Below are 25416 nucleotides of genomic sequence, written 5' to 3' on the forward strand. Positions count from 1 at the left end.
AAAGGTACCTCTGACAGAGTGGATTTCATTTAGCTAGACCAGACAGTGTTAAGGCTGATAAAATGAATTTGAAACCAAATGAAAAGAAACTGTCACAAAATTGAAGTTTGATTACTTTCTGGAGATCTTTCAATACCTAAAAACAAGACACTAATTTAATCGTCACAAATATATTTTCACCCAAAAAGTTTTTTGGATTTTGTTTTGGAGAACACAAATGCACAGAGAGGTTTATTGTTAGAAAACATGTAGCTTTAAGAGTTACTGTATAAAATCACTAGAATCAAAGAAGGGTGAGTAGCAGCATTTTCAGAAGAATGAAGCTGAGCTTATTCCTTGCATTTCCTTCAACTGAACAAAGTGAAACTTAAACAGAGGCATTTTGCTTGCAGACAGGTACGTGATTGTAAATAACCTTGCAGTGGCTTTGTGAGTACAGCGTGTGTCATCAACAGCACATGTGTGTATTCCTTAGGCTGATTTGCCCTGTTTGGTTGCATTACCTGTGATTTAACTCCCTGTGCATCTGAACTCATCTGAATTCGCTGTTCATAGGGACTTGGGAACAGAGAGATACAGAATTTGGCCACTGGGCTGTAAAATGGCATTAAGGGAATGCCTACCTCTCACCGCATTCTAATTTAGAAATGAATGGACTGGGGTTTGTTACATTAGTTTTGCGTTTGCTTAGTTGAACATGCACTGATAAATAAGTTCTCTCAAATAACCTGTTAAGACTGGTAAATACCAGATCTTAATTATTAAATATATCATAAATAACTCTTTCTCTTACCAAATCCATGTAGTGTCTCTCTTTATTTGTGCCCTTTGAAACATGCACTACATTTCTGTGTGGGTGACTCTGTACAGTGCAGACAATCAGGCCTTTTTTTTCATCCATAATGTGCATTTAGCTGCAAATCTGAAAGCAGAACTGTACGCCACACACTGCTGTGTGGCCTGAACTGGATGGTTCAAACAGGTCAGACCTTTTTTTAAGCTGCTTCTGCTGGGCAGCCAGTGCATTCTGCAGTCTTTTTGGATGGCTGACCAGCTGGTATCTCTGCCTTTTTCTTCCCGCTCTGGTGTGGCTACGTTAAGGAGACAGCAGTCTCAGTGCTTGCTTCTGACAAGCGTCAGGAGCTCTGGAAGATGGAGGTTCTTGTCTCTCTTGCCCTTTTTTAATGCTGAGTACAATCTGTTCTGGGACAAGATCGACTAGAATGCAAACAAGATAAGGAAAAATTACCTTTTTGTCCTTTATTTTTATCTGTTGGAGAGAAGGTCATATGGGCAGTGGGTAATAGTGTTAAATGTAAAGCTTTTTGTAAAGTATATAAATGATGTATTGGCATTTTGACAAATCAACAGACTTCTGAGTGCTCTAATAATATTCCTATGACACTTATGAATCAAGTTAGTAATACTTTAATATGAAATATTCTTTCTCATTTAAAATAAATAAAAAACTATGTTTCCCTTCATATACAAGAGTTTAAAGTAAGTTCCATTGCTGTTTTCTGTCGTTTCATTTTCTGTAGTGATGTATATTTGCTTTTTTCATATATTTTTTCCCCTTTTGTTTCATATATATCTAAAAGAAATTGCTTGAAGTCCACCTCTCTATATACAGTATGGATCATTGTTTAATTTTAGACTCCTTCTATATTAAAAAGTGAGAGCCTTCATTAGCATAGTGTGGACAAAGAAATTGTTTTTTCCTAATACAGATTTCTTCAAAGACCAAACCTTTTGAATATAATGAGAGAAAAAAATTTCAGCTCCTGAAAATTTATTTCTTTGCATGATTCATATCAGAAAGTTTCAATTTTAGTTTCACCTATAAGGTCATCATACCAAAGACAGGATTTAGAATCAAAACATGACATCTTTGCCATATTGATGGCACCTATTTGGACAAAAAATTACAATGAACAGAAATCTGAAAAATTGTAGCAAAACCTAAACTTGAAGTATCAAGGAGGGTTTACTTTTTCTAGATGCATTCACTTCTAATTGTTACAGTAACAAAGAATTTGAAAATATGCATTGATACATATATGTCAAATATGTATTTGATGATATAATATGCTGACAGCAGTGTTACTAAATAAGAAAATGTGTATGCTCCAAAATGAATACTTTTTTTAAAAAAATTGCATGATAGTAAAAGTACTGAGTATATTACCACAGGTTTACATTTCACGTGTTTGGTTTATAATGTGAATCTAGTTCTGGCTTACTATTAATTCATATGTAAATTTTTCTTACTGTGTGGGAATAGATACTGCAGGGAAGGATGCAAGCTTTCTTTTAAAACTATTATTTTTTAGCTGTGCAAAGGGACTGTGGGTGGGATGAACTGAAAGTGTCTGTGGTGTAGAGCACAGGAGTAGGACCCGTGAGACCTGATTCTGTTCCAGTTTCACCATTAGTCTACCAGGTAACACGGAGGAAGTTGCTTCATAAGCCTACACCTCAATTTTCCCACTTGTAAGTTGGAGATAATTGTACTGCCCTTATAAAACACATCACAATCAAACAGTTCTAGGTAAGAAGAAGTTCTAATTATCATTTTCTTTTTAGGAGACTTCCTACCACATAGTATATGCAGCCCAGATTAAATGATGAAGCTGTTATCTATGTGGTATACTGCAGACTACAGGATACATTTCATTTAACATGCACTTTTATTATACATCATACACTCAGCAGTATTTTTTTTCCTTTCTGTAAGGAGAAGTGATAGGGAACATAAGAATACAGGAATGGTCTGTAGAGATAAGTGTATCACAATTTATTCCTGTGTTGCTGGCACTGAATACTGGAGCAGATTTACAAGTGGAATTTGCAGGGAAAAAAGTTATTATTGTCCCCATCTGCAAGGAAAACTGGTCCAGTGATTTGGACTGTACGACATAATTTAAATTCAGTTTCCTCTTCCATTGCAGGTTTCCTGATTTCCTTAAGCAAGTCACTTTTCTGTGCAGTGCAATTCTCCATCTGTAAACCAGGAATAATTGTACTTTCTATGGAACGTACAACAGTTGTAAAGCTGGGCACAGAAAGCTGGTAGGGCACTCTGATACTACAGCTTCAGGGCCACAGAAGTATGGTGGGTAGATGCATGAGGCTTTGGAAAGACAAGAACTTCCAGAAACAAGTAAATGAGCTGAGAGTTTAGACCATCTGGGCCTGGGGTTCGAAGTATTGGAGAAAAACAAATGGGGCGAGGTAGACTTTTAGATGAAGAATGAAGTTTTTTCTTTTCATTCAAAAATCTCTGACAAACTGTCTTGTGCAGTTTTCACAGCCACTGCCCCGATACATGAAATTACATGTATAAAATCTATTTCTAAGCAAAAAAAATCATTATAAGGTACATCTCTTGTTTTTTGAGGAAGAATAAAGTCTAAATGTTAAACTTAAATTTACTGAAAAAGTGTATGGAGAAAAATAAAACTCAGTTGGTAAATTCAAATGCTAAGTATTCCCTCAGAAAATCTTTTTAAAATTACACATTTAACTTGAGAAATACTTTACCAAATAATACCACCTCTGTTTCACAATAGTCAGAATGAACTAAGTATCAGTCAAATGTTATTTGAAAGAGCTGATATACAGTATATTAAACAACAAAGATGCTGACACAGCTTTAACTGTAGTAGTTCTTCTAATTACTGCCCTATGCCATGTTATATTATATCACATGGCATAATTTAGTGTATCTTTCTTTGTCAATGTATTACTCATCATTTTACAAATTACAAATGTTTTATAGGAGGGTAATTCATACTTGGACATAGTGCTAAAATGATGGAGTGATTTCCTTTTTTCTCAATCATTGATCTTTCAAACTTTTTCATTTAGTGGTATTACTCATGTTTATTAGCTGAGTGTTGTCATAAAGAATGGAATTTTTCTGTTACTTTCATATTCAATTAAAATGGTTTTTTGCTTGCTGCCTTTATCTGCTGCATCACAGTAATCTGTTTACTTATTCTAATTGAAATTCTTGTTCATAAATTTAAAACAAAGTCAATACTGCAGTTAGACATTTTCATAACAATCTATAGTCTAATTGAAAATATGGGGCATACCTGAGAAGGGCATGTACTTAAAATACCTTTTTACTCTAGAAAAGTTCAATCTAACTTTTTTAAGGTGGTTTGGTTTTGGGACCGGATGTATTGTAGAATTCACTAACACGGTCTTCTTTATGGCTCTTTAAAAGGAACTTGTTGTTATTCACATGTGTAAGTGTAATATAGAAGAAAACTACAATCTGTAAAATTGCTGCAGAACACCCTCTCTTCAGAAGACCAAACAGATATTCTAGACCAAACCCAGGAGTACTCAGTTTGCTGTACTGTGGTTTTGTTGTAGACAGTAGTTACTGTACATAATAAGTATCTGGACTCTTTAAACTGAAATTCCTCAATACTGATGATTTCCAAGCCCAACCTAAAGCCTGGCTTGTTTAACCTAGCAAAGTGGTTTCACTTGGGACATCCCCAGGATCAAATCCAGCAGTGGAGGGAAAGCTGTTTAAGCTCAAAGATAACATAGCAGCAAGTTAAATTGTTGTAACCTGTTCAGGGATGAATTTAAGCTGGAATGCTAGTGAGCATTGGAGGGAGTGAGTAGTGGAGCAACTCTCCAGAAGATTAAGAGCAGCAAGAGACCTGATGAGTCCGAGTGTAGACACTGACTAGTCTCTGGCAGGGACTGGGTGGCCAAGTTCCCTGTGATAGCAGGAGATTGTGATTCAGTGTCTCAGACGTTCCCTTTTTGCCTGCCTTACTTGTGACTGATGTTTACTTGGACGATTTTATCCCTAAATATTTAGCTTTTCCAGTTTCCAGAAACTACTGTTATGAAGGTAGGTGATGCTGAAAGTTTCTAATAATATTTTTTGCCTGCTGCATATTTATTAATTTATTTTTAAAAAATTCAGGTGTTGGTTTTGGATGCTGTGGTTGTGCTAGGTGCTTAGCTATGAAGAGTATTAGCTCATTGCTAACCGAGCAAAATGTCTTTTGAAGAAAAGTATATGCTATCTGTGCTTTGTTTGTACCCTGTTTTGCAGGTGGGAGTGAATCCTCCTGGGATAAAGACAAGCTTCAGTCTCCCATTACAACAGGATCACAGCACAGCATTGGTCATCCCACACTGTCAGGGCAGTCCAGCCTTGGAAGTGCGCACCCACTCAGTCCTCTCCAGCAGAATCACCTGCTCACCAACAGTACGTACTGTGCTCTTACAGGGAATAAAAAAAAAGTACATGGAACCCTGCTTGGAGGCTGGACTTGCATTCCTTCCCAACCTCCTTGGGGGTGCAGGAGGTGGATGGGAGACACTCGAGGGACAGGAGGGTCAGTCTTCCTGCTGCCTGCTGCGCTTGTGCATCATGTCCAAGCTACCTGCTGGGATACAGCCGCCCTCTCTGAATAGTCACCCACTGCTGGGTTAGGGACTCTCAGTCCTTAACTGACATTTCCATGGCTGGACTGAAGGGAAAAATTACCATAAAGTTGCTTAAAATTTTAGCTATGTGAGAAAATTCTCTTCCAGGTGAAAATGCTGACAACCAAATAAAAATATGAGAACCAGCAATAAATGCAAAATGTCTAGCTAAAAGCGAGCAGAAGCAATCCCTCTGCCTTGTTCTGCCTTGTACCTGCCAGATGTGGGCAAGGTCATCCATTGAACCCAGCTACCCAAAGCAGCTGGAAAAAAATGACATAGATAAAGTTTGAATTTGGAACTGAAAGCTCCCTTCAAACCCATCTCTGTTCCTTCCCTTAAGAAGGGAGCAGGTGGGAAGCCAGCAGTTCCCCTTCTCCTTTGCACCTGAAGAGGGAAGGAAGGGAAGGGAAAGTTATTCCAAGAAAGATTAATATTGTAAAGATTAGTGAGGAGTGAAGTTAATTCAAACAGATGATGATGGATGAAGAATGAAAATCTCACTATTTCTGAACTCCTGTTATTTGTTTAAGCTCTTCATTCTTAAAGTTTTGAAAGTTGATTTTTGGTGTTAGTTAGATGAATGACATTTCTGGCTCCTTACTCAATTTTAGGAGCAGATAGTTCCTTAGGGCTCCAGACTTGAACAAATCAAAGCTCTTGAAATGACTCCTACAGTATGGGTCTGCTTTGTTCATTGGAAGGTATGGACCTGAGCATTTTGAGTTACGTGTCAGTAGTTAAGAATCCCCAGATCATAGGACTCAAATTCACTGTAGTTTATCCTTTCATTTTATATCCTTGCATAATTCGATACCTGTGTATATTTTATATATAGGGATATTGTGATCTTTGCTGTTGAAGAAAACTTTAAAGATTATTTTACAGTAGATTTTGTAGTAGGCAAATGTCTATAGGCTATTAAAGGGTTTATTGAATGTCAGACATTATGTCCAATGATTTGCAAGTGTAGGATATATTTTCATCATAGTCCTCTGAAATGTTTGACGGATTGTGTCTTAAAACTGGTGATGTGCTGTTAAATTCTGTTTGTAGTTTGCATTTAGTTTGCATGTCAATTGGACTTTAAGTAGACATACAACTCAATGTGGCCAGATGGTGTCTGGGAGTTTTGGAACTCTATAGAGTATGAAGAAAGATTATTGGGCTGTTAAGGGAGATATGCAGGGGAACAAAGGCTTATGGATGTAAGCACTGAAGGGGATTGTCAGTATGGTTTGAAGTGAAGGGAGATGTATGTGGGCTTTGTTTAGTATCTATCATAATTAATATTGTCATGGATCATCATATAAAATATATAGCGAATCATAATACATCACAGTTGTTGATCATGACATACTGGAGCTAAACAGAAATAGTGTGGGAGCTCAGAATATATACAATTCTGCCTTTCTTGGTGGGCGCAGTGGTGTTTTTATATCGCTATAGTCAAATTGAATTGGAATAACATAAGCTGTATCAGTCAATGATATATTTTATTGTGGATTCTGTCATACATCAGAATGGTGAGTGGCCTTCTCATTTAAAGTAGTTAAGATAGAGCCAAAAGTTAAAAAACTTTTAGAAATAATTAATGTGAATAGCATATGGTTATGACTGGGTATATGATTATGTTATTTACTACTTGTACCTGAATTTTTTAATGAGAATTTCTAATCTAAATTCATTCAGTCTGGCAGAATGAGTCCTATTTTTTCTGGAAAAATAATTTTGGATGCCCAAGGGTAGCTATCTTCAAGTAGTCTCTCTAAAGAATTCTTAAATGTAAAATAACCCAAAACAATTTTTTCAGTGAATTTATGTCTTGGTCTTGCTTTCCATTGTAGTCATTACTAAATACAGTAAGTAATACACATGATGAAACAGAAGAATCCAATTCTTGCCAGCAGTAATACCACCTTTTTGGCAATGTCGAGATCTGCAAGTCAGTCCAAATGAATTTCGTACTTTCTTAAACTGTTTTATATCCATAGCAGAAGACAATTTAAAGTGATTTTTTGGAAATTAAAACCTCTGGCAACAATTTTAACCTCTCATCACATGGTCCAGTTCACAGACCTTCTCTACAGTAGTTCAGTAGTGTCTGTAGTCCAACACACAGCTTCCTGTGTTCAAGAAATAGTCCTAATACAAAAATTTAGTCTCAGCTTACTGTGTATGTGAGGTAATAATAGCAAGAGGACATGGCAGGAGTATATTGTCAGATAAATATCCGTCTGATATATTGGAAAAACATGCAAATATCTGCATGTTTTGTGGGTTTTTTCTTTATTGCTCTTAATAAAGAAATCACTGAATTTATACACTTTCATTCATTTTGCTAATATTGTGTTACTTTACAGCTGTATGTTTTTTTCCCCTAATAGAAACCATACAGCCTTTTCTGGAATGCAAAGACAATTATTTCCTGTGTAACATCAAAATTATTAACACATAATACTACTGCGTTTGACTAGTCAATGTTCCAGTAGAATATAGACTCTAAAAATTAAGGTGTTGTGTTATAAAATGAGGGACTGACACCCATAACCTGCCCGTGTTCTCTTTTAGGGATAGACCTGCCGTTTATGATGATGCCCCACCCTCTGCTTCCCGTCAGCCTACCTCCTGCTTCGGTTGCAATGGCAATGAATCAGATGAACCACCTCAATACGATAGCTAACATGGCTGCAGCAGCCCAAATGCACAGTCCTCTTTCCAGGGCAGGGGCCTCTGTTATAAAGGTAAGAATCATCTGCGAGACTTAGAAAAAAATAGCTTTTTGTGGCTAACAAAAACATTTACAGTGACTTTCTTAAGGAGGATAACTAAGAGGCAGTGAGCTTATACTGCCTGTAGCACACCTGGTCTGCTGTTCCTGATAGTGCTTCAGTCTGAGGAAACACCCACGAGTACAGTCAAGAAGTTAAGATGCTCTGCACTATCTACAAATCTGTAATGTAATTAAAAACAGATACTAACACTCGCTACAGGCTGGGGGAATAAGTAGTACTGCATCTGTTAAAGCTCAAAAGCAATTCTAAAATGTTTAAAATCAGACTTAATGTTACACTTAAAAGAAAATGCTATGGAACATAAAGGAACTCTAGTGTGGTGCAATTCCAGAACAGGTTAATAGCAGAGAAAATCATCAGAAGTACCTTAGTGAGTATAGTCTTTGGTAGCCACACCTAAATTTCCTTCTGGCTGGATAAAACATGTTTATACTTTTGAAAGGCTTCTGATAGGCTCTTCCAAGCAGGTTGTTGAGAAAATTTCATGCCTGTGTTGAGAGCTGAAGTCCTGACACACACTAAAAAAAAAAAATATGTTGAGACAAAAATTTCCAAAGTAGAAGGGTATAGGATCAGTGCACGTGAGGGATTGGTGCTATGGGATTCTCTAAAACACAGTGTCCTCTTTTTTTTGAGCAAAATTGAAAGGTTTTATCAGTCTAAATTTTGTGTGTATTTACATGTACATGCATGTTTCTTCTTGACAAAATTTTGTCAGCTATCAAAGGTAGTTATTAATCCATTTTTTTTGTTTTTAAATATGTGAGTCTTTAGAGCTATCTGTTCTGGAAAGTGCGTGTCTTTATTTTTATATTTATGCTCTTTTACACTCAGGTATCCCCCTCATAATGGAATCCCAAAGTTTTGAGTTGCTTTATTCTAATAACTCTCACTGATTTGCTGAACTTAATGTCTTGTATCTTTATTGTAAAGCATCTTAATTATAAAATATGGTTACTTAATTATAAAATAAAGTTACTGTTGCCAATATTACAGGTCAGTTGTAAGAATAAATCTGGTGGGGTTGTGGTGTACTTCCTATTGTCACAGCTTGCCACTGCAGGAAATTTTGTTTCTACATCGAGCGGGAAAAGAAACTACGAGTACAAAGCTACATGTTTATTTTTCATACTCGTATTTAGTGATATCAACATGCTTTCAGGGAAGAAAGCAGATCTCTTTTGTCACATTATAGTAGCATAAAATATTGTATCTCTCTGTTGCTGAGGTTCTGGAGGTCTTTGTTTTTCTTCTGATCTTCTTCTTCGCCCTGAGCATCTCCAAAATTGCCTCAGGTTGTTTTTCTTCTTTGCTGAGAGTCCACTTCCAAGTTAGGGCAAATCTTGTTATTAATACTTTGATTTTGTTTATATTTTGTTTTCTTGGATTCTGGGAGGCTGGTAAAATTCAAGGAGGGCATTCCCCAGGTAGAGACTATTTAGGAATAAGATCTATAAAAACAACTTCTTACCATCATTGTATTGGCACAGTTGTTGATTGGGTGGGAGAGACATGATATCTCTGATGTCCAACTGTCCATTAGTTAATGCGAGTCACTGAATTGTTAGAAATTAATTGAAGTTCCATTCGTTTCACTCAGTAACCTTTTCTTTAGCTGTTCAGAGACCTCTTGAGAAAACCATAACTTAAATACAGCAGCGGAATATTTGTAGAAGCAAGTAGACTGCATAAGATTTGATTATATTTTAAATGCGATCTGTATGTCAAAATGAAGATTAAGTATGGATTTGTAAACAATGCTAGTTCTTTGTGATATAAACTACAGTTTTTGCAAGCAGTTAGGTTTAAGGATGCTGTTTAGCAGGCCCTTGCTGATGTTAGTTACTCATTTACAGCTATTTTTTCCCCAACACCTGCACTAGAGGATACCCAATATCTCCACAGCAACATTAGGTCTCACCAGCACTCTAGTGGGAAGTATTTCCTCTACATGATGTAGAGGAAGATACACCGGTAGCTAATGTGGCAGAGGTAAAGTGTGCATCCATTGCTGTCTTACTCTCGCCTGTCAAGTGATGCTGCATCTTTCTCTCATTTGTTCTGAGTGCTGAAACTGTAGATGAATTTTATTACAGAGACTGTGAGGCTCTTTTTGTCCTTTCCTTCCCTTATGTACAATCACCTAGCTCTGAATGACAACTAATTAAGATTAAATCCTTGTACAAAACACAATATGTAAAAGATACTGCTACTGTTGTTATCTGTCAGCAGTATTACTTTTATTATATTGCATTATTTAAGTACATTTAATAACTACAAAAAATGACTAGTTTTAGATAGATTGCAATTCCAGCATCATGTTGTTAGTTAAAATGGGAGAAATGAATCGAATATATTGAGTGCGTATCTATTTCCATATTCTGATGACTAAAATACCACTTGGCCTGTTTTCTACAGGTGTGAGAATCAGCTGCGTTATAAAGGTTTTGAATGAAGTCATTATGCTTTTTATATCACGTTTGCCATTTAGAAATAAGCTGTTCTACCAAGATATGCATGATCAGCAAAGTTAACATTTAGTGCTCCAGAAAGAAATGTCATAACTATGAAACTTGATTTCTTCCTGACAGGAACACTATAAATTAGGCAGGCACAATGGCCAGGCTCACAAAACCTTCTTAGCCATCTATAACATGATCTGATGTGATTATAGCAGCACCCGCTAGCAGTGCTATAGCTATAGTTCTGATAGTGCCCCTGTAATAAATCCAATCTTTCAGGGATTTATTGCACATCTGAAAGAGCTTGCTTTGTTTGAAACTTTACTCAAATGGTTCTGAAGAATCTGTGTATTTGAGGGTCTCACATGGCAAAAAAAATTTGTCAGCAACACTGACTTCGCCACCATGTCTCTTCTCCCTCTTGCATCTACTCTCCTGTTTTTGTTTTTTTGTTTTGTTTTGTTTTTTTTCCCCCCAGAGCTCTTTTTCAGCTGGATAAACTCTGCAATCCAGTTACCAGCCTAGGTGTAAAATGCTTTGCCAGCCTGGTCTTGAGGATCAGCCTGGGGTGAAACTTAGCTGAAGTACACTTGAATCATGGTTTAGGCTAGAAACAGTAGTGAATAAATGCAGCAGTTTACTGTCATCCAGTAATTTTGTTCCCGAAACACAGAAAAATCTACTCAGTGACAATATTTTAAGGTCTTCAGAAGTGAAGTTTGCATGGGCCCTTTAATACAAAAGAGAAAGTTTTTTTCACTGAAGTTTATAGAACAACTCAATTCCAGAGAGCAATAACTACATAACATCAAGATTTTTCTTTTATAGTGGACCTATAATGAATATGACTAATTATGTAACTAGTCAATATGACTATTAATATTCATTCACAGCATATTACACAGTTTATCATAAAGGAACTTCTAAGATTTATGCTGAGAACACAACTTGAGTAGAATGCTGAAAGCACACCTAAATTGTAACAGATCCTTTAAATTTAATGTGGTCCAAAGGAGTTGAGACCTCATGGCACAATGTGGACGGAAAATACATGAAGAGGTGTCACAGCAAAAATGGGAATAGCTCTTGTGTTCACTGACAACACTTCTGAACCTCGGAATCAGACCATGCCCGTATAACGGGCCATGTCTGTAGCGGAATGAGGCCTCACGCTGCGGATCCTCAAGCCGTGTACGATAAAGGCATCAGGAGTGTTAAGGTTGTGTCATTAAGCCTAAAGTCTCCATTTATACAGGTTAAGCCAGAAGGGGCTTACATGACTAAAAAACATTAGCTGACATGATTTCAGACAAAAGGCAGGGAGAGGGTGGGGGGGAGGTTTGGGGTTAGGGAAGTATAAGGAGGGCTGGCAAGAGCCAAGTTTCTGGTGCTGTGGCTGTGCCAGTCGGTGTATATTCACGGAAAGGTCACTTTCCCAGATGTCCTTTGAAACAGGTTGATGGGAGATACTGTGGTTTGAGTGGGCTTGAAATTGTGGGAACCGAATCCAAACCAGGGGCCTTAAGCTGCTCACTTTTATGTTATATTTCAAAACAGTACTGAGAGTAATGAGGCAAAATTTTATCACAGAGATTTGAGAGGCTTTTTTACCCTTTTCTCCCAGTTTTTCCTTGCTTCTTGTTCTATTCACCCCATATATTTTGCACTTCCCTTGCTCCACTTGCTCGTGCCTCACCCTTCCTCCTCCATTTCTCCTCCTTCTCGTTGTTCTCTCCCTTTCCTTCTGGCTCTCTAACAACCTCTTCTGAGCTGCTGAGAGATGTGCTTCTCCTGAGTAGGAGTATTTCTGCAAATTGGTTTCCTGCTGTCCATTTTTTCTTCTATCATCATTTCCTCATGCTTGCTGTTTTCCTATTTTTCTCTTAATCTTTTTCTCTTAATCTTTTTTCTCTTACTCTTTTTGCTATTATCAAGGTCCCAAAATGTCAAAAAAGACATTTAGGTGAAATGCAATTTTTTGTTTTGGTAGGGAAACTGAAATCTTGGACTTCACATCAACTCTACACAATTTCTGTCTGAATCTTTTGGTCAACTGATAGACAGTACAAAGCATTATTTGTACAGTGTGATCTAGACACGTAGAGATTTTTGAGTCTCCTTTCCTTTGTGTTCTGTTCTTCTCCTGATTTTGTGGGATTGTTAAAGCATTTGTAAAGGATGTATATGACATGATTTTAAATTCCCTAAAGAGAATACAGATGGGCTGTGTAATTATTGCTGAGAGGTGCTATTTTCTATGTGCTGTACAACTCATATTCATAATATTTACCTGACAGCCAGAAAAATGTGGCCATCTCAGAATGCTCTGAAACAATTCTTCTCAGTATAAAAACATTTCTCATAACAGAATTTATAACATTTAATTTCCTATCTTTCTGTGCATTCATTCTGAATTGTTTTCAGAATATTACAAGATTTATAAAATAAAACTTCCATAAAATTTATGTTATTTTTCTCATTATTAGATTTATTCTGTTCTGTTTCATAGCATGTGTTCGTTGCTGGCAGCTTACTGCTGAAATGGGTACTAGAATATGTTAGGGGAGTGACACGTGAGACAGAGTAGTTGAAGTTTGCTTCTTACAAGGCTAGTTTTTGTGGCTGTATCTGTAGCAAAGGAGAAGTGAGCGTGCAGTTTTGTATCTTTTTGTTCACTGATACAGAGAAACTACTATGTTGGGAGATGTTCAGGTCCCTTGCATTAAATTTCTCTCATCTCTTCTCCTTTGAAGGGAGGCATATCCCCCTCCCTGCAAGAATACCTGGCTTGTTAACACTGAGACACCTAGTTGCTAGGTTAAAGAATAAGCAATGAATACTTATTTTAAACTTGCAAGTGGGAAAAACTACAGTAAGAAGCAAGTACATCTCTTTTTTGCAGAGCTTGCAAGGCAGTATTGTTAGGCCAAGCACATACTAGCTTTTAGTTCTGGCTCAGATCTTTTTAGTATTGGCTTAGTCATTTGCATTTGTACTTAATAACTAATATAGCTATAAAGTAGATTAGATATAGCATTATCATCATTAGTCCTGGGAGTGCCTTTCTTTCATTCAGTAGCAGCACTGGGTGAAACAATTCATAGGAGGATTACAAGTAGAAAGCTTCCACTGCAAGATCCTTTCCAAATCTAGTCAATATTATACTTTCAGATTCAAAGTAAAATGTAAAGGTAAAATCTTAATATGCGAATGAAGGTTGCTGTAGTTTTCGCAGTGACTGCTAATTTAAGAAATGGTGAAGAAGAAAGCTCTTGTTTGGCTGTTTACCAATACCATCTGATTAGCTGCGGTTTTCTGTTTGGCTGAGCAGCTGGCAATTAATGAATTGATAGGAAGTAGTCACAAGGTAATGGAATTAGCAAGTGAACATCTGGTATTAAAAAATAGTAAACGTAGAAGAGTTTGATTTCTTAAATTTGGTGGGAAAATAATTGCCGGTTTACTACAACTGAAACAACTATATGTACACAGTGAAAAAACTTGCATTTTAAATGGTAAAGTACATATTTTTAAGTGAATGACTTCCCGATACACTGTAAAAGATGAATGAGATCCAGCTGGCTTTCAGACATACAGATCCTATCTTAGTTTTTAGACCAGCTGTTTACCTTGTTCATCTCCAGTTCTTACAGCAATTGGAGATACTATAAGTGGCTCAGAAGACCAACAAGTCATCCATACTCTTCGTGTGTGCCCGTTTCCAGATTAAATGATTCAAAATATAAACCTAACCACAAAAATAAACCTAACCATCTCTTGCCCAGAAACAGTAACTCTAACCATGGTATTTCTTGTCGGCCACTGTCCAGCATCATTGCAGATTTAGCATAGCTCCTGCTTACTGTGTCAGGATTATTCTTTTTTCTTTGAAAAGCCTGAATGCCAGTTATGTGTTGCTTTTCTCAATAATGCATTAGTTAAGGACTGTAAACTTTAGAACACTATTAAAAATGTACTTGTTATTAGAATTCAAATAGTATTAGTTTCAGCTAAAGTCAATTGGAAAGAAATGTGTGTCTTAGTATTAACTAAAAAAAACCCAACTTAGCAAGTCTTTGCTAACTGAAATTGAGTTAACTTTTCTTATTCTTCTCTCTTACTGAGAATTCAGCCAGGGAGATAGGAGCAGTGATATCACAGGCATGAATCTGTGTGGCAGTTTTGGAGAGGAGGTGAGGAGGTCTGCAGCCAGTCTACGGGCTGACTGCTCCTGGCTTCACAGAGCCCTCCGGAGAAATGAGACTCTGGTTCCTAGATTTTTTTAACTGAGTAGTCCATTTTGAGAATCCGAGTGGTGGTTTGGTAAGCACCGGGAGATCAAGGTGTGGCACAATAAACATTCCAGTGGGGAGCTAGTGTGCAAATTAATGTTGGAAAATTTATTCTGCCAGAGCCCATGAACACCTTTTTTCCAACGTGGTCATCTGCTCTGAATCTTTCTTACAATAGTTGAAAACTCTAGTCTAGACTTAAAGACAGTAGAATCCCCATTTTTCCTTCCTCTCTGTTTCATTAGCATGGTCTGGTGAATTCCAGCTCTCCTGCCACTGCAGAGCCCTGTAGAGTACAGAAGCAGCACCTCAATTAAACATGAAATATCAAGATAAATGTCTGAATAAAATATCCAGGACTCAGACAAACTTCCAAAACCTGCTTGTCAGCAGTGAAATGCCATTAAATCCTCTAGGAACTCATTAATAGATTAACATTTGGAAGAGTAATTACAGCGAGATTAGATCTACGAATAAAGAAAAATAAAGGAAAATCCAGCAGCATCATTTCTCTAAACTCTTGACACAAAATGGAGATCAATACTATAAAAAATCAGAGGTAAGGAATTAAGGTCAAGATGATTATGTCAAGAATAGGTAAGCTGTTCATATATATTTCAAATAAAACTAGTGTGGATGCAACTGTTATGTAGTGTTTCATATTATTTGTGTGCAATACTACCTCACAGGGGATAGAAAAGGGATATTGAGGTGAAATCAAGGATGTATCTGGAAATTGGATGGGTTGATGACTTCAGTGCCGTTAACCTAAATCACAACTAAAATTAACAATGTCAAGCTTTGTAGCTACATTTTCTGAGCCAAAGCAAGACACTGATCTTTAGTGAGACAGAAATATATTACCCTTCAAAAGGATTAAATACTGCAAAAGTCTTTTTTGAGAATTTATGTTACAGCTCAGTAAAGGGAAGAGAAAAGATAAGATAAAGTAGGTGCTATAGTTAGATAAATAGGTGAGATCTTGAGAAATGTTTTCATTTTTCATAAAATTCTCACAATCTGTAAATTTTATATATATAATTCATTGCATTATAACCTAGAATATGAATCTTGCAAATTTATAAAATAGGAAGAAATACAAATGGAAAAAATATTACTTTATTTAGAAATGCTTCTCTCTTACTGTGAGCGCACCTACTGTAGAACCAGGCTGCACAGCAGTGTGCTGCTGGGAACTGAGCTATTTTCAAGGGGAAAAAAAATAAAATATATGAAAAGTAACAAGGTTGTAAAATACATAGATGACAAATAAAATGAAGTCATCAACGTGTTAAAAAAATGTTAAGGTTTTAGATTTGCAATTTTCCTATTTAAATGCCCTCATTGATTTGTTACAAATACTGTTAACCCTGTGTTTGGAAAATGGTGAGGACATTATCACTTGTGTTCTCATTTGTAATAAAATAGATTAACTTGCTGTGAAATTTTAACTAGGCTGAGACACAACAGTAGCTACCTAATGAACCAGAGCACATTGCTGTTAAGTAGCTAAATAGATGCATACTGATTACAGGACTGAAAAATGGATCTGTTTACTTGCAAAAAAAAGAGTCTGTTCATAGTGTTATTCATTATAGTAAGGGAAATTCAGCATTACATTTCCACACAAACATTTAGAAATAGACAATTTCTCGATCCATATGCAATCTTACATGATGATACTCTATTCTCATTTGTAGTGCATATGATACGGAGAAAATTTCAGCTCCTTTGTTGCTTGTAGGGAAAAGTGGATCCCTGTATATGTAAATTTTTGTAACTAGTAAGACATTAGATGACATAATCAACTAATTCTCTTAGAAAGTGATTCACTGCGTGATTAAGAATGACATTATTTGACACTTTTATTTCTGTCTGAACATTTCAAACCAAGACCCTGAGTTTGAAGGCAAATTACTTGAAGCAGATTATTTTATAGCAAGAGACAATGGGAAATGCAGTTACCAGAAGGAGCTTGAATACTTTGCTTTTCCAAATCATCAGCTTTTGAATTACTCAGATAACTCCCATTTAAAATGACATATATGGCTGTTTGTGTGATATCTAAGTGTTAATTCATAGTCATATTTGTTCATAGTTTTTTTTGCAGAACAGTTGGCATGTCCTCTCCTTGGCTATTCATTTTCATGGTTGCAATAGACAATGAAATTTACTTAAACTATGTACTCTTCTGTGAAAGTAATAATTTCAAAATGATATCTTAATTGTAAATTGAGTACTCTTTGTGGTAAAAGGAGAGGAAATAGTGCCAAAGAGGGCTGTTAAAACTGAAATCCAGGCAAACAAAATTACAGTCGGAGTTGTAGCCTGTTAGGAGTAACCTATTGGAAGCTATTATTTACACAAAGGTGAAAGACACATAGTATTTATAAGCTCAGGATTACATGTATATGATTCATCATTTATTTAGGAGAATACTTCTTGGGGTAAGAATGTGACTTTTAAAAGTAACCTAATAAGCAGCCCATCCACAGAATGAGTCATGGCTCTCTCTTACTCTTCTGCTCATCTCAGCAACCTCTAAAACCACTGTTTTGGAAGCCAAGAAGACGACGACACAGGAGACTTTAAGATCAGTGACTTTGACTTTTTTCCCCCAGAATTTGAAAATTTGTTTAAAACCATTGTTTTCAAAAGTTTAAGAACTTGTGACTCAACAGAATAGAGTCATGTTTGTTAAAACTTAATAAACATTTTTAATTAACGTTCAAAAAAACTGCAATTAAAAGTCCCCCTTTAAGATTTGTTAGTTATTGTATGTTCATTAAATAACAGATAATTAGTGAAAACAGATCCATTGAGGATTAACAGCTATGTAATAGATACACATCTGTTACATGATTTAGAGGCTCAGTTGTTATTTAATGTACAATAACTATCCTATTAAAAACACATTCAGTGCTACGTTTTCAGCTGGTGTGATTGGAATAGGCAAATGCCACCCCTTGCTACTAGGAGGATCCAGTCTCAGATTCCCTTTGCATCATTCTCAAATGTATCTGTAAATATGAAGATGAGTGTGGTTTGGAGAGATGGTTTTAATGGGTAACAGAATATTCTTAAAATATCACTTACTGCCAGTGCTATCAATGAATTGCCTCAATAGGTTATGAACAGAAGCTATTATGTTAGCTATTTATAATGGAGAAACTATTAGAATCTACAATTCCCTTCCTAAAGCTGTATTATTGATCTAGGATACTGTCTAGCAAAAATTGCATAAAAAGTTCAGATGCTCTCTCATTTATTTTCAAAAGCATTATGGTAAATTGCCACCAAGTAGCCAGATTGCATACTCCTAATGAAAAATCTTTGAGAATAGGTTAGAAAGGCAGAAAAATTACGAAGTTCCTATGAGACAACTTCCCCAGATTACACTGTAATTGTGATTTTTAATGAGGTGGGGGCAAGAGGATCTCCCTTTTTGAAAAAAAGAGAGTTATATTTCAATTCTGAGTTTCTGCAGGGAACAGCCAGTTGCCAGGGATGAGGGCAACTCTGAAGATACAGTTTCTGGAATTCTGTAAATTCAAGCATCTCCTTGTGAGTGTGGATCTACACTTCCAAGGACTTGTAATAGAGGGTTTAAAACATAGAGGGATTTTAAGGTAAGAATATCTGGACTATCTCAGGCCATGATCTGTCCCCTTTAGAAGATTCTTACTTTTTATTGGTTCTGGGAACAGGAATGAAGGATACTGGAGTTGTGAATTAATTCAGAAAAATTATATGTGTGGAATCACTGGGTTGGAAGGGATCTCAAATGGTCAGATAATCTCTTGTCTTCCTCAAGACAGGATGAATTATTACTTATGCCACGCTTGTCTAACCTGTTCCTAAAGGTTTTTACTGATGAAAATTCTATGGCATCTTCAGGCAATCTGCGAGTATAGATACACAGAACTGTAGAATTCAATTTTGCTAAATTTTTATAATTTCTTTTTTTTTCTCCTTACCCAGAATGCTATATATATTTAAATTAGAGGTTAATGTCAAAGTTGTGTGTGCAAATGTACACATAAGAATTTGCAAGCACATTCTTATTTTTGTTAGCCAGTGGTGCTTTTCATGCAAAAGTGAAATTCTTACCAGTGCCACAGGTTTTAAAATTTGTCTGCATGCTACCCTGAGAAGATACTGATGTAATTTATTCAGGTACAGATTCTAGCGAGTTTACAAATTTGACTGCATTTAGTGACAGTTTAGTCCAAATCTAAACTGTTTACTTGAAATGAGACTCATATATGTCAATTTTACTATCCATAGATTAAAAATAGTATGTGAAAACATGAAAGAACATACTTTATGTTCCTATGTGTGAAAAAGTTAGAAAATAAAAAGTTACCAAGAAAAAAAAGAGAGGTGACAAATGCTGTCATGACACAAAGGATGAAAAGCTGTGCCCAGATACATTGCATGTAGAAGGCTGTACTTTTTTTGGCTATAGAAGACTATACTGCTCTTTCGATGTGAATTCTGTTCGCTATTTATCTTGGAAGGACCAGTTGTTATTGCTGTTTTAGCCAACTTCATTTTTTTCATTGAACTTCAGTGAAGTTCATGAATCAAATTGCACAGACCTTGTTTTATTTCTGTTTCAAGGAAAGGATTCAAGACAGCCCTTCTCCAGCTCCATCTCTAGAAGACAGTCAGCGGCCTGGGAGCCATGCTTCCTCCCATCAGAGCAGCAGCGTGTCCAGCTCGCCGTCCCAGTTGGACAACACACCAGACAGAATTGGTTAGTCCTCTGCAGCCTCACACCCCTTTGCAGTTACTGACCTCAAGAATTTTAGAAGTTCCTTGAGGCCAAAATTTATTTGCTGAGAAACTCAGGAAAGCACTCGCTTGCTGAAAAAAAACACAGGAAGTTCATCACTATAGTTTGTTTTATTAGGTTCATCACTATGCAGAGCCCAGCAGCTCAGATCCATTCTGTGCCAGTATCCACCCCTGCACAGAAGATATCACCCCTTCTCTGGTACAACCAACTTCTCTCACATGCTGGAGTAAGAAGGTGCCTCTGAAGGCACCTAGAATTGAAAAGTAGCAAGATATCTTTTTCTTTGTATGTATGTCAGAAAAGTCACAGATAATATGATGGCTTTTCCATTCCGAAAACCTCCTCATGCCCACACGTTCCCTCATCACCACGAGGCTGAGGGCTTTCTGATTCTTTTTGTCTCCACCACAGCTTTCACAGCCTGTGCACTATCGATCTTGTGTTTAAATGCTAATTCAGTCTAGAGGAAGTTTAGGTCCTATTCTTGGTGCTTCCAAGAGGGATGTAGGGCAAGTCAATTAACATCACATCAGTGTATGTCAACACTGTTGTCTTCACAGTGACTGGAGCCCATGCAGGCATTGCTGAGCTAGATTTAAACTACAAAAACAGTGCAGTCCGTGTAAGTCAGTGTAGACTTCACTCCGATCAAATAACTACTCAGCTGCTTGCTGGAGTTTTGCAGTTTTGACTGTGGTCCATGCACCTGTGCTGTGGCACTGCACAGCACAGTTGGCTCTACACAAACTAGTCAATAGAACCTGAACTACTTTACCTAAACATTTGCACACACAGGACGGAGACTAGAAAGTAGATTCCCCTCAGCTTTTTCATATGTAAAACAGGGCTAGAAATATTCAGGACAAGAAATGTAACTTCCTATAGCAACACTGAAAAAGGGACTTTTGTCCTCATTGCAGCTTTTGAAAGCTACTGTAACTTGTTTTATTAATAGTAGTAGCACACACTGCAAGCCTCTGGGCTCCAGAAATGGTGCTGAAAGTTTTTAAAGAAAACTTAAGCTTTATTTATGTTGAACCGAACATTTCTCTGTGTTGAAGTCTAGAGCTTATTGTTGTAAAGATGTGTATATATACTTTGTATCTATATATAAGAATATTTTTTTTACTTTTGCAGTTTAAAAAAAAAAAAGCTTTCCTTACAGTACGGCGATGAAGTTTTTTAACAAGTGTCCTCACTGGAATAACTTTAAATTCTTTAATTGGTTAATTGCAGAGAAGGAAATGTTTTAATCAAATAATAAAATGGGCATCCCGAAATCGTAAATTTAACACCTCTCACTGATCTTGCAGGTGTTAAGTAAATTTCTTTTAGCACTACAGCGTATTGTTTTTTCGCTGTCGTCCCATCAATTTGGGTTACTATCTGTCAATCTGTATTTTTTATTAAACTTGCTGCTTTATAGATAATTACTAACACCTAAATCCTTAGATGTATTTTTCCAAAAAATGATTTCTGTGAAGTACTTTTCTAATTAGTTAATTTGAACATTTCATAAGAAATCACATTCATCTCTGTAGTGATTTGGGTTCTATCTTGGTATCTTTGTTTAATCAACTTGAGCAAATTTGCTTTTGCTGTATATTTTACTTGGCTCTAAGTGTTGAACTGGGGCAGTGAAATGGTTGATTATGGACAACAAAAATGGTCAATTGCTTTAGAACTTATATAGTAGAAATAAATATTAAAATGCCCAAATATTGACAAAGATTTAATTTAATTTAGTATTTTCCTCTCTTCTGGCTTTTTTTTACTGACGGTGTTATATAGCTGTGCACTCTGATTTTTTTAGCTATGCTGACCAACAGCAGGGAAGGAGAACTCATTGATCAAGAAACTGGGACCAGCCTAAAAAAAATACAAAAGGAGAAAGGTAAAATTACAGACTGTTTTTCTCAGGCATTTAATTACACTTACTATGTGTTTTATTCCTTTTTGTAGTATTCTGCATATGCAGTGGCATTATATTATAAATTTAAGAGAGCTAAGTGCCTAATTGCAATGAATAATGTATCCAGTGAATTTACATGGTGTTCTTAGGAAGTGTAAACAATCAGGTCTTTGCTTCTCTCTGTTTATATAGTATGGGGCTAATATTTTGCTGGTCTTTTGACTCAATTATTTATGAAGTTCCTAGCAAATATTTGATTAGTCACATGGTATTGTTTCTTTGCCTCCAGGGGATGTGTGTGCAGACTACGCTAATGCTGGTACGTAGGTGAGGGAAATAAGCCATTTTTTGTGTCTAATAATATTACATGACCTCACGAGTGAGAGGCAGCAAGGGAAGGAGCGATGTTTGGCCTGTAGTGATTGTCCTGTAGGCAGGGAAGTGCCGCCTCTGCTCAGTTCTCCCTGCAGTGATTGTTGGGCACTGGAGAAAGCAAGCGAATACTTTGGTCTGTGCAGGTAAGCACTGGGGAAGTGTTTTAGTGGCAGAGAGCATGTGGCTGCACATCGAGGAAGAAGAAGCCATTTTGGTTTGTTGCAAATATAACAGAAAAAAATTCATATTAATAAGCGAGAGGTTTATTCTGGCAGTACATACAGAAAGGACCATACAAAATGAATGCCTGCAAAAAAATGAAGATGGGATATAGTTCTAGAAATAAAAGCTGAAGGTAAGTGGATACTGGAAAATTACTGCAAAGGCATATACTGAGGGAGATGTTAAGGTTTCGGAGTGAAAAAGATATGAAGGAAAAGAAAGAGAAGGAAGTGACCAAAAGAGGAGGCAACATAAGCTAAATGTACTTATAATCCTACTGTAAATATGAACATTTGATCATAAATGAAAACACAAACTGATTTATATTTTGATTGAGGTGATTTTAATGTATTTTCTGAGATAACTAAAAGATGGGTATAGACAATTTTATGTGCTGCTCGAAAGAGAATTTGAAGGCTCCATGTGCCCTGTGGTTCCAGAGTTGTATAAAACTGAGCAGATTCATGATTTTGTGTGATCAGCTCTTTCCATAGACATCTATGACTGATCCAGTCATGAGTAAGAGCCTGAAACTTCCTCCTTATATTTTGTATTTTCATACTCAACTTTCTCTCTTCTTGAAAGCTGAAGAAGTTGTTTTCTATTCACTAGTTTCTCTAGGCATTTCAGCACTTTCCTTATGAACCCCAAAAGAGCCTTTTTGTGCCATTCTGAGATAATTTTCTGTCTGGATCATCACACTTAAATCCTTCTCTCTTGACTTCTGTTGGCATTTATGAACCAACACCAGAGGCTAAACAGTTATCAACCATACCTTCATTCCTAAGATTAAAAAATTGTATTTCTGTAGTAATTACATAGGTGAGCGTTTAAATCTGAAATTGTAGCTGATTTTAATTTTGTTGAACTGTGCATGGTTTCTTGCCACATGTTTAGCCATTTTTCCGCAAAACAATTCAATATCCTATGGGGTTTGAAGATGCAAATCATGTAGTTATTGGTAGTAGCAGTTCTGTCACTCAGGATGGATGAAGGAAGGTACAGTTTAAGAATCAGAAAAGACAATTCAGAAATACCAAAAAGCGTGAAAATAATTTAAACCCCACCACCTGTGAACCCAATTCCCAGGCTCCTGTGATCATTGAATGTTCCTTGTAACATGTACGAAATCACAAAGATCTGATGCTAACATTCTGTGTACCATAATTCACCTTAAGATTAAAGTTGGATAGGTTTTTTCATTTCCTGGTCTACATTTTTGCATAGTATTATCTTTCTTTAATTGATTATGTACTGGGAAATATGTCTATACATGTGTTACTTCTGTGTGCCCTTATGGGATTTTTTTAGGATGAACTTAGTGCTCAGAGATTCATCTGCATCAGAAAAAAGTGCTTCAAAATGATGAGACATCTTAAATTATCATTTTAAAGATAAAGTTTCTAGTTTTCTACTTGGTCTGCACAGGTGAAGTTTTGTTCTGAAAACATGAGAACGAGAAATTATTCCTTTTTGTCAAGTAAAGATGTAATTTTCAAGGAAACCCACAGCTTCTGAACTGAAACCTCTTGATGACATTATAGTGGGACAAGTGCTGAAATTTTCAAGGCACCAGCATTGTATTTCCAACAAGTCCAAGCTGATTTTGCGTTTGGCAGTGTGACAGACCTGTATGACAGTTCCTGTAGGAATCTCTGTTTTATAAGATACAAGCACCCAATAACGGAGGGACTGCACCAGTAGGACAGTCAAAACTCTGCTTCTGAAAATCCCCAGCCTGTGTGTGCTGGGCCTTTCTGTCACCCCATACAATGTTTGTTATTCCTCAGTGATTTGTCTTGCTCCTGTATAGATTCTTTGTTCCTAATACTATTACAGTTCTCTTGTGTAATTATTTGGGGCTCTGATGCACCTCAAATCTGTTGAATGTTCTTCATAGTCAGATGTGGACAGTCACCGAAGTGTGTGATCTGTGCTGAGTTGCTCAGCAAAAAACATACATGTAATTTGTATACAGAACAAGCTTTGTTTTTCAAAACCTGCCATTACTTTTACCAAGGCAAAATATATTTACCATGGAAAAGATTTTCAAAGTTATTAAGAAGGAATGTAGTTAAAATAAAAGTATCAACATTTATTAAGTATGACAAGTAAGCGGTTTATACAACCGTGGCAAACATATGTTTTCACATCTGTTTTGAGTAATATCATCATGATTTTAAAAATGATTTATAGCTCTGCAGGCCATAAAATGCCAGCTTTGCTGTAAGTTGGAAGTTTTCAAACAACAAAGAAATTGTTGAAGGCATATATTGAACATGTTTTCGTGTTATACACCTTGATACAACTTTACAAATCTGAGCACTCTGTAACAATTAAGATAGCAACGAATGAAAATTAAGTAACTAAAATTTAGCGGTAGTACTACTTACGTGAAATCCTAGCATAAAATACAATGAAAGTTTTTGTAATGATTATAGGCAAATACTGCGATATCCTGCAGGATACACAGTTTTTGTTTTTCATGTCCCATTTTAAGTGATCTCAGCACCAGACAAAAGTGTGCTACTTTGTTCTCATCAAAGTAATTTCAAGGTAATTAGGGCTGAAGAGAATATCGCTTAACAGTTTTTCTTTAAAAGACAGTTAATTTGAAGTTGTTCCAATTATGTCGAGCTGTTTGCTTGTTGGTGGGCAGAATTTACAGAATTAGTGTCTGTCTCAGTGCAGAGGGGTTGGAGCCCATTTACAGACCATACCTTTAAGCTTTTTGAAGGAGAAATGCTATAAAATCTCAATTACTCTGTGTCCTTTCATCACCTTTTTTGGAAGTATGGTCAGGCTTAACATTAGAGGACAACAAAGTCAAACATCTTTATAGGCTTGCAGTTGGTTTTTTTTATACAAAATACATTATATTTTTGTCAAAGGTCTTTAACCATTGTGGCGCACAAGCATTTTGCCAGTGCATCCATGTCAGGGTGTGAGTGAGAACCATATGAGGAGTAATCTGTACTTTATTTTGAAATCACTGGTGAAAGGAAACAGAAAATCCCCCACAGAACATAGCCCCAAATGTTTATAGAAATTCTTCCTGATTCTGCTTACTTGCTGTGCCTGGTTTTAAGCA

General features: G+C 36.4%; 1 protein-coding gene across 3 annotated transcripts in view; it reads left to right on the top strand.

Moving 5' to 3' along the window:
- DACH2 (dachshund family transcription factor 2) overlaps positions 1–25416 on the top strand; it is a 308465-nt gene that overhangs the window by 230657 nt on the left and 52392 nt on the right. For 2 of the 3 annotated variants that reach the window (XM_074882877.1, XM_074882878.1), the window contains exons 4-7: positions 5090–5245; positions 8038–8210; positions 19639–19774; positions 21630–21710. In XM_074882877.1, coding sequence (XP_074738978.1) covers positions 5090–5245; positions 8038–8210; positions 19639–19774; positions 21630–21710 — 546 coding nt within the window. Of the gene's footprint in view, positions 1–5089; positions 5246–8037; positions 8211–19638; positions 19775–21629; positions 21711–22017; positions 22048–25416 lie in introns of all 3 variants that reach the window. The other variant, XM_074882876.1, reaches the window with a different exon arrangement.

The sequence above is a fragment of the Strix uralensis genome, chromosome 13 (assembly GCF_047716275.1).
Source record: "Strix uralensis isolate ZFMK-TIS-50842 chromosome 13, bStrUra1, whole genome shotgun sequence".
NCBI classification, from domain to species: Eukaryota; Metazoa; Chordata; class Aves; order Strigiformes; family Strigidae; genus Strix; species Strix uralensis.